This window comes from Melanostigma gelatinosum, assembly GCF_949748355.1.
Source record: "Melanostigma gelatinosum genome assembly, chromosome: 1".
Classification (NCBI taxonomy): Eukaryota; Metazoa; Chordata; class Actinopteri; order Perciformes; family Zoarcidae; genus Melanostigma; species Melanostigma gelatinosum.
In genome coordinates, this window is record NC_136634.1 from 1,657,744 (window position 1) to 1,672,196 (window position 14,453).

Here is a 14,453-nt window from a genome sequence, read left to right on the forward strand (position 1 = left end):
TAAAACAAATCTAAAATTTAAAAATCGAATTAACCAATCATTACAGCTGTATTTTCAGCTGCTTATATTCGACAGATTGTGTAAAACTTTTAATATCAGTGAGGTTTAAAATACTCTCAGCTCCCTCTGTAGGTGCTGTAGGAGAAGCGGCTCATCAGCAGAGGGAGGTGGAACCTCTGCTCCGGCTCAGTGATGCTAAACACAACCTGGAAACACACACGCGCGCACACACACACACACACACCGCACACACACACACACACACACACACACCACACACACACAGAAACGCTCAATAAATACAAACAGATATCTACAAAGAATAACACGTATATAAGTTGAGATAAAACATCCTCGTTGGGTTTTGAATAAGTATGTAAACTACGATAAATGTAAACAACTTAACATAAGTACAGGAAACACTTAAACAACATCAATAACACTTTATGATGCAAACGAATGCCGGTCTCTTGTGTAAAAGTCTCGTGTTTGTTTGATACAATTTTTTAACAATAACATTTACATTGTGGATTTTGTGCATTGACAAATAATAAATTGTCTTTAGTTCTAAATGAAAATCTGCAGAAATAAATCCATGTTGTTATTCATCATGATGACAACACGTTACTGTCGTTTAAACTGTTGACAACTAAACCGTTCTTAAAGGGACAGTTCACCCCAAAATCAAAGACAGACATATTTCTTTGCTCTTACTTGAGTGCTATTTGTGCCATTTTATGTATTTATTTGGATTTGGGGCTGAACTGTCCGTTTAATTCTTAACCATGAGGATTGTCTGATTTGTCTGATTTGTCTGATTTGGCGACACCTTGTGGTGATAAACTGGTAACATCTAAAGTGTTTTCTTAAACCTGCAGGACTCCTTACAGGAAAGAAGTGCTGACATCCGCAGAAAGCGAAATCTGTAAAAAAAAAAAAAAGTCTACTTTTCCCGTGATATGTCTGCAATAATTTATGACTTTTAAGGATAAAAATAAACAATATTGACATATAACTATAACAAATATGTATAAAAACTTCCTTTAAAGCACCTGTTCTTCTAATTAATGAACAAACCAGTCTGGTTAAACCAGACTGTTATTATCTGATGACTGCAATATTATTATATATAAATATAAATGTTATATATTTGCAGTGGCAGCTACTTGCAGACAGAACAGATTAGATTTATTTCAAACTTCTTACAAATAATAATAAAAATGAACTATAAAATTAACAGTAAACATATCCAGCAATTTCTAAAAAAACTAAATAAATAAATATTATATGTTCCAGAAGGAGTAGAAAGAAATAAACACTGAGACAAGTCCTAGGCCTTTCTACAACTGAAATAACTTACATAATGTTTATCACATAAACACTTTTATAATCATCTAAATATATAAAACAACAACAACGAGCCCCGAGAGAGACAACCTGTTGCTGTTAAACTGCCTGCGAGTATTAAAATATGATCATTTTAAGGACGAGCGCCTGAAATGAAATGTGTGTGTTGATCTGGTGATAGAAGACCAACGCAGCATCCCGAAGCTCACCTCCACATACGGGTAGAAGGAGTTCTGGCCCAGACTCTCCCAGAACGAACCCGTCTCAAAGCGGAGCTTGTACATTCCGGGGCCGAACGCTCCTCGTGCGATGAGTCCTGAGCAGCGGCCATCTTCATCTGTTGTCCTAAAGAAGATCACGAAGGAGAGAAAACCCATAAAAACAATGTTTTTGGTGATTTTGGTCTTCTTTCAGACTCGTGGAAATAAAACATTTATTTTACTACTTTGTCTGTTTGTGTCTGTAGATTTCTACTAAATTCACCAAAAGTTACCGTTAGATAATCCCTCATTTGCATATTTAACGATAACGTGTCAGAAAACTTGTAATGCAAAAACATTTATGAAAGTAATCAACAGGTGAAGTTTCACGGTGATATCTATTCGTTCAAAGTTTTACTGCAGTGAAGTATTTTGTCCGCGGGTTCGAACCCCGACCTACCCGACACTCAGCATGCTCCAGATCATCAGCTTGGCGTCGAGCCGGTGCAGGCTGAGGGACATCCGGGCTGCCGGGACGCCGTCACCGGTGTTCAGCACGTGAGTGGTCAGAGGGCTGGACTCTGCTGCCGCCATGGTCTGCAGGACAGGTGAGGACAGGTGAGGAGACAGGTGGGGAGACAGGTGAGGAGACAGGTGAGGACCCAGGTGAGGACAGGTGAGGAGACAGGTGAGGAGGTGAGGACCCAGGTGAGGACAGGTGAGGAGACAGGTGAGGACAGGTGAGGACAGGTGAGGAGACAGGTGAGGACCCAGGTGAGGACAGGTGAGGAGACAGGTGAGGAGACAGGTGAGGAGACAGGTGAGGTGGGGACCCAGGTGAGGACAGGTGAGGAGACAGGTGAGGAGACAGGTGAGGACAGGTGAGGAGACAGGTGGGGACAGGTGAGGAGACAGGTGAGGACAGGTGAGGAGACAGGTGAGGAGACAGGTGGGGACCCAGGTGAGGAGACAGGTGAGGACAGGTGAGGAGACAGGTGAGGACAGGTGAGGAGACAGGTGAGGAGACAGGTGGGGACCCAGGTGAGGAGACAGGTGAGGACAGGTGAGGAGACAGGTGAGGAGACAGGTGGGGACCCAGGTGAGGAGACAGGTGAGGACAGGTGGGGACCCAGGTGAGGAGACAGGTGGGGAGACAGGTGAGGTACCCAGGTGAGGACAGGTGAGGAGACAGGTGGGGACAGGTGAGGAGACAGGTGAGGACAGCTTTACCTGTTGGACCTTGAGTTATATTGGCAGTCTCAACTGGGCTTCATGACACCACAATACGGAACAATATATAACAATTACTGACTCATAAATGATTAAAGTGTGTTTTAAATCATAATTTAAAGTTCTTCTCCATAACAATAAATGTAGAATGTCAAGCATTAAGGGAGTTTTATTGGCAGAAATCGAATAAAATATTATTACATATGCTTTCTTTAATTTATAATCACCTGAATAGAAGAATCCTTGTGTTTTCGTGACCTTAGATTGAGCCGTTTATATCGACATACGGAGAGGGAGTCCGCCATGTTTTTCTACAGTAGCCCTGAAAGGACAAACTACACACTGACTCTAGATGGGGCCATTTGCATTTTCACGTTTTCACGTCGGCTGCCGTAGTTCAGTTCCTACACAAGTTTCTGTTGGTTGCAATATGCAACCTCACCGCTAGATGGCGCCAGGTCATACATACTGCAGCTTTAAATATTCATGCTACACGGCAGCAATCAAAATCAAAATAAAGTATCTTTAGGTTTAAGTTTAGCCGAGTTTAACGGCAAAAAAACCTGCTTCATCAGGACTGTGAGGGTCTGAGTTGATCAGATTTGATTGAGAAACAACCAAGAATCCACCAACGGTCATCACATTTTGATTCAAAAATAGAAAAATCCTGACTGGTGCACGAACGTACGTGACAGTCGTCACGCCTCCCGAAATCCAGTGAGAAAACACAACTTCCGTGTCCGTCACGTGACGTCATGAGGCCCAACAATATACTTTTTCCCCATAGATTTTCATTTCATAGATTTTCATTTCATAGATTTTCATTTCATTTATTTTTTTCATATATATATATATATTAGGGGTGTAACGGTTCACAAAACTCACGGTTGGGTACGATACAGTGGAGCCACGGTTCGGTACGGTTCGGTACAGTAGAAAACTATAAATGCAGAGAAATGTACTTGATTTTAAAATATATTTATTCATTACAACTAACATCATGAAGTTATTCTTTGACTTTGAACAATGATGGAACTATACCTGAGTGACTCGTCTTCTGGGGTGTCTTCTTAGCAACACATAAGCTTAAAAAACAAGAACTGCTCCTTCATGTTATGTAGTATTGTTACTTACATCTTGCAAAAGAGATTTTAATCTCAATGGGACTACCTGCTTAAATAAAGGTTTTTCAAACGTATTGTTCGGTTCGTCATGTGTACCGAACCATGAGCCTCGTACCGAACGGTTCAATACGAATACGCGTACCGTTACACCCCTAATATATATATATGTATTTTTAAGTGTTTTCTCGAAGTGTCTTTTGAACCTAACTTTCTCCACAGGAGGGCGCCAGGGGACCACTATCGAGCTCCAGAGGGGAGACAGCGGGTCCTTGCTGCAAACCTGTCCGCCTGTAAGAGCCTCAAAAGCGGACTGAATTCACAGCACACTGGCCCTGGAGGAATTTATTTAAACAAAATGTTCTAAGTCTTTTCTCGTGCCCCTGGTATTCATAATGAGTACCAGAGGCGTAGAGGGAGTCAGGCTACCTGCCTGGCCCGAAATAAAGCCCCCAAAGCAGCCTCAATCACCGAAACACAGCCTGGATGAATGACTTTCTTATTTTTTCTTCCGTGTTCGTCATGTGACGTCATGAACAATATACTTTTCCCCCATAGATTTTGATTAGTTTGTAGCTTAATTGTCCTTTAATCGTATTATTTGTGTTATGCAACCTTCATGTGTTCTGTATTTTCTGCTAATATTTAACCGGTATTTACATTTTGTCAATCAGGAAATCAACTTCCCAGTAAAAACACGACAGAAAAGCATCAGATAATATTTTCCAAATTACTGTTGAAATTAGAATTAAATTAGTTCAGATTTTGTTTTTTACACATATTTGAATCATGTCGCAGGAATTTGTTTAATATATTTCAAGTCATTTATTTGAAACGATCAACAGTGAACCAGCAGATTGAAGCTCTGCGCTAAACAAACTAGTCAAAGCACTTTCATCCACTTGACCCTTGACTCTCGCTGTGTTTTTCCCAAAATCTCATGATCCCGAGTTATCAATCTGTCATGTGAATGTGAGTCTGGCATTTCCTTATATTCTATTTCGAAGAACATCAGAGGAAGAAGAGATATTTATTCTTAAAATGTTGTGTTTTTGTGCAAAACAAGAGACCACAAGAGAAAGCAGCACAAAGATGAAGAGTTGACGCTTAGATGTTGATCCTGGCTGAACAATCCGTGGACTAAACATGCTGTGAACATGTCACACTGGTGATACTTTGTCAGTATTCATGAAATGAAAACGCAGTATTGTGTCAGTGTAGTTTGCTGTGAAATCAGCCTTACCTCTGTGTGAGCAGCCTCTCTGCTGCAGCAGGGTTCACTTCCCAAAATAAGCCAGTGCAACCAGTTGTACCATCGCTGTGCACGCCCACTGCTCAAATGCCACTTACCCAGCATGCACTGCGCAAACAGACCTGTGTCAAAGGTTGTTCTGGCTCTAATGAATCAATAACACTTACTGAGAGAGTGCAGTCAGCATGTGATCCACTGATTCAATCAAAACAGACAATATAATAGAATGTTCAGCCTGAGTGGAAAGCTCTTCTTTAATTACAGTGTTGTCATGTGATTGAACTTTTTATAGTAGCTTCATTGTTGCTTTATTATCTCCGCAATATGTTTATGGTTTGTTTGTCTGTTTATCAGCTGGATTACGGAACAACTACCGTCTTCAATTTCATTGAATTTGGTGAACGTGCGATGGAGATGGAAGAGCCCGTCACATGTTGGAGGCTGTTGTTCGGCCTGTTCAGAGGTTTAACTGTATGCCAGTTTTTAATATTTGTGTTTCACTTCATACGAGTTGTTAAATTGTCTTGTACATCATCTACATATATATATATATATATATATATATATATATATATATATATATATATATATATATATATATATATATATATATAATTCTCATTCTTTTAAATATCACCTGTATATGCATTTTATATAATATTCTACTTATGTACAGTGTTGACTGGTTCTGCATTGTAATGTATTTTATAATGCAATTCATATTCATCATGTGTTATATGTCAGTGGACCACAGTGAACATTTGTTCTGGAGGATCGGCTCCTAAATGTAAAGAGTTCTTCTGTGGTCCATGCTACACCATCATCATCAACATCATGCTTCAAGGAAATTGGGCCGTTTTTCTGTAATTCTGCCTACAAACAAACAAACAAACAAACAAACCAACAAACAAACCAACAAACAAGACACTAAATTCCTCCAGACCTGACCTTTGTTCCACCCTTTAAAAGAGGGGAGAAGAAGAAGAACTACTGAATTAAACCATTAATTACTAAACACATTCATACAGAATAATATTATCGTTGCACACACAAAGTGCACACATGTATTTTATGAAAAATACTTTTACTACTTCCACACTGGAATACATTCAGCACTGAGGACAAAACACAAAAGCAGCAACGAAGCAGTGAAGCCACAGAAGGGTTTCAGAAATGATTGACAGGATTCCTTATTAAGACATTTCTAGCAACATGTTTCAAGTCTGAGACGTTTAAGTACAAAGAGCCACTAATGTACACACACATGTTTTCAAGTGTCGTTTTTTTCTTCTTCTTTTAAACCAACAAATATTTGTACATGAGGGGTTCAAACATATTCAGTTATCCAGCTGTAACTAAAGTCTTCATCAATCTCTTTGACTTGACAACAGTTTGTTGGCTTTGCTCTCCGTAAAACCAGTCACTTCAAATCTGGTGAAACAAACATAATGGAAGATATAATATGACGGAGGCGGCATGACTATCAACAGGAAGTAGTATGACATCAGATCATTGAGGTGCACAGACATGGTGTGAACAATCAGATAGAGGAGGGGCGGCATGGTGCGGGTAACACAGATAATGACACCAAATGTCTGGCCGATACTCGCCAAGACAACAGAACATCTCAGTGATGGATGGGCGTGCACAGGGAATGGATGCCGTAGATTCCGTGGCCAAAAATTGCACCATTGTACAGATTACAGAATAACCTCAACCAATTATCTCTGTCCCATTAGTTAACTTAAACCAACAGCTGCTGCTAAACTGACCCGTTCGCTTACACGTAACAAACTGCCAGGGTCTGAAATGAACGCCCCTCAAGTGCCAAATTTGGGTAGAATTTCCATTTGGTAAATCACGGAAAGGCTATCCGCCACACCGGCGGCTCATTGTTTGTACCGGAATAGTCATGTAATAAAAACGATGCTGAGACGAGAGCCTCTTCCGTGTTTTGGTGTCACGTTTAAGTTGCTGAACACAATTATTAGGTAACCAAAGTGTTTCATCTGCAAAAAGTGAGTGTGTAGCAGCTAAACTAATTGATTCAGTTCAATCAACACACATCAGTGGGTTCACATGAACGGTGTTGCTAACCTGAAGCAGTGGCAATTGCCAGCTGTACGTCTTCCTCTTAATATGTCGTTGTTATTCAGAGCTAATCTCAGTCTCAGGAAATTGTCAAGACTTTGCTTAAGACTTTATCACCACGGAGCCATAAAGCTGTGCTCACTGCGCCTTTAACGCAGAACCATTATCCCGTCCTGTTCACATCTGGTTACACACAACACACCTGATGAAAATAAACGGGATGACGAGCTGCCAGCTGCTGCCACACTGGTCCTATGAATGAATCAGAGGCGAGTCCCACCGTGGAGCACGGTCAGGGCAATAAACAGGGCGAATAAGGGGACACGTCTCTGAGTACAGACAATGTAGTTCTTTCAATAATATAATAAAAGAATAACAAAGATGTCTCGTGAATTATGCTTTCTGTATGCACACTATTCATTTAAAATCAAATCGATTACATTGTTGACTGTTGTGTATTATTTATCTGCAGAAAGTATCTGAAAGTACATTTTTACAACTTTCTGAAATCACCGTTGAAATCAACGGTTGCCTTTAATTTTAGGAAATCCTCTGAAAACGTTACCGGGAGAGTGCTTTAGACAATTAGTGATCGCAGACGTTATGTCGTTATGTTACCACGGAGCCCCAGAGCCGCGACGTCTCGGGGACAACGGGGAACTTTGTGGTAATTGGGGACTGGAAACCAGAACGGGAGTTGGTTCAGCTGATGAACTCAAAGCGACAGACAGATAAGAGGCGGATTGAGAGGTGGAGAAGAAAGAGGCGGATTGAGAGGTGGAGAAGAAAGAGGCGGATTGAGAGGTGGAGAAGAGCCAGTCCCACGCAGCTCATGTTGCCAACACCTCAATGGAGCATCTTCCATCCCAGCTGTCAGTAATCACAGCTTCTGTTCTGTAAGGAAAACAAGAGAGGAGCCTGAAACAAGACGTCTATCGATACAAACACCGCTAATATGGAAATGAACCAGACAGGCAATCAGGTCAGAGTCCTCATATCAGTGGCCAGTAGGTGTTGTTATATTTCTAATATCTACCTGAGTCAGGTAAATCTGATGATACGTAGTATTCTTCCAGCTTAATGAAGTTGTATGAGGATTTGTTCAATGAAGAAAGACGGAGCGACAGAATAACACCGTGAATAACACCGTGAATAAGACCGTGAATAAGACCGTGAATAACACCGTGAATAAGACCGTGAATAAGACCGTGAATAACACCGTGAATAAGACCGTGAATAAGACCGTGAATAAGACCGTGAATAACACCGTGAATAACACCGTGAATAACACCGTGAATAAGACCGTGAATAAGACCGTGAATAAGACCGTGAATGACACCGTGAATAAGACCGTGAATAACACCGTGAATAACACCGTGAATAACACCGTGAATAACACCGTGAATAACACCGTGAATAACACCGTGAATAAGACCGTGAATAAGACCGTGAATAACACCGTGAATAACACCGTGAATAACACCGTGAATAACACCGTGAATAACACCGTGAATAACACCGTGAATAAGACCGTGAATAAGACCGTGAATAAGACCGTGAATAACACCGTGAATAACACCGTGAATAACACCGTGAATAAGACCGTGAATAACACCGTGAATAAGACCGTGAATAAGACCGTGAATAAGACCGTGAATAAGACCGTGAATAACACCGTGAGTAAGACCGTGAATAACACCGTGAATAACACCGTGAATAACACCGTGAATAACACCGTGAATAACACCGTGAATAACACCGTGAATAAGACCGTGAATAACACCGTGAATAACACCGTGAATAACACCGTGAGTAACACCGTGAATAACACCGTGAATAAGACCGTGAATAAGACCGTGAATAACACCGTGAATAACACCGTGAATAACACCGTGAATAAGACCGCGAATAAGGCCGCGAATAACGCCGCGAATAACACCGCGAATAACACCGTGAGTAAGACCGTGAATAACACCGTGAATAAGACCGTGAATAACACCGTGAGTAACACCGTGAGTAAGACCGTGAGTAACACCGTGAATAAGACCGTGAATAACACCGTGAATAACACCGTGAATAACACCGTGAGTAAGACCGCGAATAACACCGCGAATAAAACCGCGAATAAGACCGCGAATAAGGCCGCGAATAACGCCGCGAATAACGCCGCGAATAACGCCGCGAATAACGCCGCGAATAACACCGCGAATAAGACCGCGAATAACACCGCGAATAACACCGCGAATAACACCGCGAATAAGGCCGCGAATAAGGCCGCGAATAACGCCGCGAATAACGCCGCGAATAACGCCGCGAATAACACCGCGAATAACACCGCGAATAACACCGCGAATAAGACCGCGAATAACACCGCGAATAACACCGCGAATAACACCGCGAATAACACCGCGAATAACACCGCGAATAACACCGCGAATAAGACCGCGAATAACACCGCGAATAACACCGCGAATAACACCGCGAATAAGACCGCGAATAACACCGCGAATAAGACCGTGAATAACACCGCGAATAAGACCGCGAATAACACCGCGAATTACACCGTGAATAACACCGTGAATAAGACCGTGAATAACACAGTGAATAACACTGTGAATAACACCGTGAATAACACCGTGAATAACACTGTGTTGGTTCAGTTCTTTTGTTAAAGTTGGTCTCAGAGAGAGAGTTCAGACCTGAGCTGCAGAATCACAGATCGTCCTCCAGATGCTGATGCTGCTTTATCTGGAAACAAACAGGAAGTCGGGGTCCGTCAAACACACTCTACAATTAGCCCTCATTAACACAGCCTTCCTCTTCCTCATCATCTTCGTCTTCTTCATCTTCACTTGCTGAGCAGACACATATATCTTCAAGGCATCAGCCCACAAAAGATTTCCTGTTCTTACAAACACTTTATCACACATCCACCCACTGTAATCACACACACACACACACACACACACACACACACACACACACCCACCCACTGTAATCACACACACACACACACCCACTGTAATCACACACACACACACACACACACACCCACTGTAATCACACACACACACACACACACACACACACACACCCACTGTAATCACACACACACACACACTGTAATCACACACACACACACACACACACCCACTGTAATCACACACACACACACACACACTGTAATTACACACACACACACACACACACTTCTTCCTGTCAGAGGAACAGTGCAGCAGATTAAAGGACGGTCTGTTCTCTGCCTCCGCTCACTTTAATGAGGCAGGTATGAAGGCTGCAGGCTAATTTTATATCATTACGTTTCCCTGTAAAGAAACGGAGACATTGAACGCACCATCGACTGATCTGCTTCAGGCGCTGAGTTAAAAAACAGACAGTGAACACATCGTCCTCGTCTGTGTGGAGCAACGAGACTTTTACTGTTTTGAATTAAACAGGCCATCCCCTAACATTAGATCAACATCAACCACAATACTATGAATAATAAGAATAATCATTTTATTGATCTGATCTACCAAAACACATTTCATTCGTCTGGTTGAAACAGTTCATTTGATTGAGAGAAATCTATTCAGGAAACATTTCCATAATTTAATCATCAAAGTCATCTTTTCTATCACAACTTTACTGGTTTTAGATTGAATAATGTTGTTGTTTTGCTGTTTTACAGTATTTTAATGTATTTGGGTAATTTTATAGACAAACTAACAGACTCACAGCAGCTTGTTCCCCGTGTTGAGCTGGTGTTGGTGTAAATAATAGATTATCCACCAGAGGGCAGTATTACATCACCTTCTAGTGGAACTCAAAGCAGAGGGGCAGTTATTTACCCTGTCTAGGGGGGGGTAGTTAGGGTTGTTACTTGGAAGATTAGTAGTCGAGTGTATAATTACCCTGTGGGGGTAGTAGTGTGTATAATTACCCTGTGGGGGTAGTAGAGTGTATAATTACCCTGTGGGGGTAGTAGTGTGTATAATTACCCTGTGGGGGTAGTAGTGTGTATAATTACCCTGTGGGGGTAGTAGAGTGTATAATTACCCTGTGGGGGTAGTAGAGTGTATAATTACCCTGTGGGGGTAGTAGTGTGTATAATTACCGTGTGGGGGTAGTAGTGTGTATAATTACCCTGTGGGGGTAGTAGAGTGTATAATTACCCTGTGGGGGTAGTAGAGTGTATAATTACCCTGTGGGGGTAGTAGTGTGTATAATTACCCTGTGGGGGTAGTAGTGTGTATAATTACCCTGTGGGGGTAGTAGAGTGTATAATTACCCTGTGGGGGTAGTAGTGTGTATAATTACCCTGTGAGGGTAGTAGTGTGTATAATTACCCTGTGGGGGTAGTAGAGTGTATAATTACCCAGTAGGGGTAGTAGTGTGTATAATTACCCTGTGAGGGTAGTAGAGTGTATAATTACCCTGTGGGGGTAGTAGTGTGTATAATTACCCTGTGGGGGTAGTAGAGTGTATAATTACCCAGTAGGGGTAGTAGTGTGTATAATTACCCTGTGAGGGTAGCTGTGGGGGTAGTAGAGTGTATAATTACCCTGTAGGGGTAGTAGAGTGTATAATTACCCTGTAGGGGTAGTAGAGTGTATAATTACCCTGTGGGGGTAGTAGAGTGTATAATTACCCTGTAGGGGTAGTAGAGTGTATAATTACCCTGTAGGGGTAGTAGAGTGTATAATTACCCTGTAGGGGTAGTAGAGTGTATAATTACCCTGTGGGGGTAGTAGAGTGTATAATTACCCTGTGGGGGTAGTAGAGTGTATAATTACCCTGTGGGGGTAGTAGAGTGTATAATTACCCTGTGGGGGTAGTAGTGTGTATAATTACCCTGTGGGGGTAGTAGAGTGTATAATTACCCTGTAGGGGTAGTAGTGTGTATAATTACCCTGTGGGGGTAGTAGAGTGTATAATTACCCTGTGGGGGTAGTAGTGTGTATAATTACCCTGTGGGGGTAGTAGTGGGGGTAGCAGTGTGTATAATTACCCTGTGGGGGTAGTAGTGGGGGTAGTAGTGTGTATAATTACCCTGTGGGGGTAGTAGTGGGGGTAGTAGTGTGTATAATTACCCTGTGGGGGTAGTAGTGTGTATAATTACCCTGTGGGGGTAGTAGTGGGGGTAGTAGTGTGTATAATTACCCTGTGGGGGTAGCTGTGGGGGTAGTAGTGTGTATAATTACCCTGTGGGGGTAGTAGTGGGGGTAGTAGTGTGTATAATTACCCTGTGGGGGTAGTAGTGTGTATAATTACCCTGTGGGGGTAGTAGTGTGTATAATTACCCTGTGGGGGTAGTAGTGTGTATAATTACCCTGTGGGGGTAGTAGTGGGGGTAGTAGTGTGTATAATTACCCTGTGGGGGTAGTAGTGCTGGTAGTGCAGCGGCTCGTCCTCGCTGGCCTCTCCTGGTTCAGGACTTTCTCTCTCCAGACTGCTGACTGAACCTCGATGAGGAGACTCCGACACACTGGGCTCCCTGCCCTGAGGACACTCTGACGCACACACACACACACACACACACACTCACACACTCGCGCACACACACACGCACACACACACACACACACACAAAATGAAAGTTTAAAGAAATACTACGTTACAAGAGTACATTCAGCATTCTGCATCTAAAATCCTACTAACGTGTAAATAAACATTAACAGCAAAACATACTTAAAGTATTCGCAGTAAAAGTACTCGTCGTGCAGTGAAGTGAGAGGTTTTCTAAAGGCAGTCTGGTCCTCAGAAACACCACCACTTTAGTCCACAGGGGGCGCCAGAATCAACACTACATGAAAGTAGCTTTAAGTAAGATTTTGAAAGCAGGACTTTTACTTGCAGGTCAGTATTTGTACACTGTGGTATCACTGAATACTTCCTTCCACCACCAGTCTGTAAGTCCTCGACGTGCAAACTGCCAAATGGATACCTGCTGGGTTCCAGATAATGAACCTGATATGCTGTGTTCATCGCTAACCAGTAAACCGTGTTGCTACCTGAGTGAGAAAACCCCCCTAATGACTTAAAGTGCTACTTTGGATGAAATCCTCATCGTTTCCACAAATTCTCTTCTTCCAAAGTAGAGAAATAAAACCTACACACACACACACACACACACACACAGAGAGAGAGAGAGAGAGAGAGAGAGAGAGTTGGTTGAGGAGGAGATAACTCCTGAGCGCTGACGGGAGCTTATGAAAGGTTATGAGGCCGGCGTTTATCGCTGTTTACCTCCCTGTCATAATCCACGCTCCGCTGGAGGCAGCTCTTCTGTCATTCAATCATTTCTCACAGATGCAGAATGATAGCGTATCACAGCTGATGGTAAACAAACCGACTCTCTCTCCCTCTCTCTCTCTCTCCCTGTCTCTCTCTCTCTCTCTCTCTCTCTCTCTCTCCCTCTCTCTCTCTCTCCCTGTCTCCCTCTCTCCCTCTCTCCCTCTCTCTCTCTCTCTCTCGTGAACATCAGGTCAGAGTTCAGTCGTTCTGAATATAATATTCCTTTAATAATCCTTTTTTCATCAATGAAAACTTTTCGATAAAACCTCACCACACATAAAAGAACCATGTGTGTGATTTTCATGTACAGAATAGTACATAAGGTCAGAAGTATTAATAAAATATCTGAATGAACAATCTTTGACTCTATTGGACATCTAATTAAAAGTAATAATACCAAAATAAATAATTCTAATGAATCTGGAAGTGAACATCAAACTCAAAGTAAAACTATAATCTTCTTAAAATACATATTTTACCGTCACTGTCGTAGCAGTCGTAGGCTGTTCTCATACAGATTTCGTAGCTATGTGTACGAGTACTAATGCGCTGTAATTCAACATACCCCACGAAATAAAGTCGTATGTAACGCCACGTAATCATGAACCAGGAATCTAAAAAGAAACCCGCAAAAAGCCCACAAAGGGCAGGAGGAGGGGGGGGATGGGTCCAACAAAAACAGACTTTCACCCTGGAGACCGTTGTCCATGTCCCTGCTTGTTGTCTCCAGTTACCTGAGCTGTCCTTCCTCTGTCTGTCCATTTTGTCCACACAGTCCAACAAGCCGTCGATCTGGACCTTGATCACCGTTAGCTCCCTCTTTATGGCAAGAAGCTCCGCCATCTTCACTGCAGAGAGAGAGAGAGAGAGAGAGAGAGAGAGAGAGAGAGAGAGAGAGAGAGAGAGAGAGAGAGA

At 42.3% G+C, this 14,453-nt stretch overlaps 2 protein-coding genes across 3 annotated transcripts in view; both read right to left on the reverse strand.

The window, feature by feature from the left end:
- Window positions 1-82: 82 nt before the first annotated feature.
- urahb (urate (5-hydroxyiso-) hydrolase b) lies at window positions 83-2,141 on the reverse strand (the record flags this gene model as incomplete). The annotated part of the gene is made up of 3 exons (XM_079270642.1): window positions 83-206; window positions 1,557-1,692; window positions 2,008-2,141. The coding sequence occupies 3 exons, from the start codon at window positions 2,139-2,141 to the stop codon at window positions 117-119; spliced, it is 360 nt and encodes a 119-aa protein (XP_079126768.1). The 3' UTR covers window positions 83-116.
- Window positions 2,142-6,133: 3,992 nt separating this feature from the next.
- Window positions 6,134-14,453, reverse strand: part of LOC306786308 (RNA-binding Raly-like protein) — a 59,206-nt gene continuing 50,886 nt past the window's right edge. Inside the window, exons 5-8 of one of the 2 annotated variants that reach the window (XM_079281045.1) lie at window positions 14,273-14,386; window positions 12,615-12,754; window positions 9,941-9,989; window positions 6,134-8,130 (exon numbers count right to left, since the gene is read on the reverse strand). In XM_079281045.1, coding sequence (XP_079137171.1) covers window positions 9,954-9,989; window positions 12,615-12,754; window positions 14,273-14,386 — 290 coding nt within the window. In that variant the 3' untranslated portion in view covers window positions 6,134-8,130; window positions 9,941-9,953. Of the gene's footprint in view, window positions 8,136-9,940; window positions 9,990-12,614; window positions 12,755-14,272; window positions 14,387-14,453 lie in introns of both variants that reach the window. The other variant, XM_079281044.1, reaches the window with a different exon arrangement.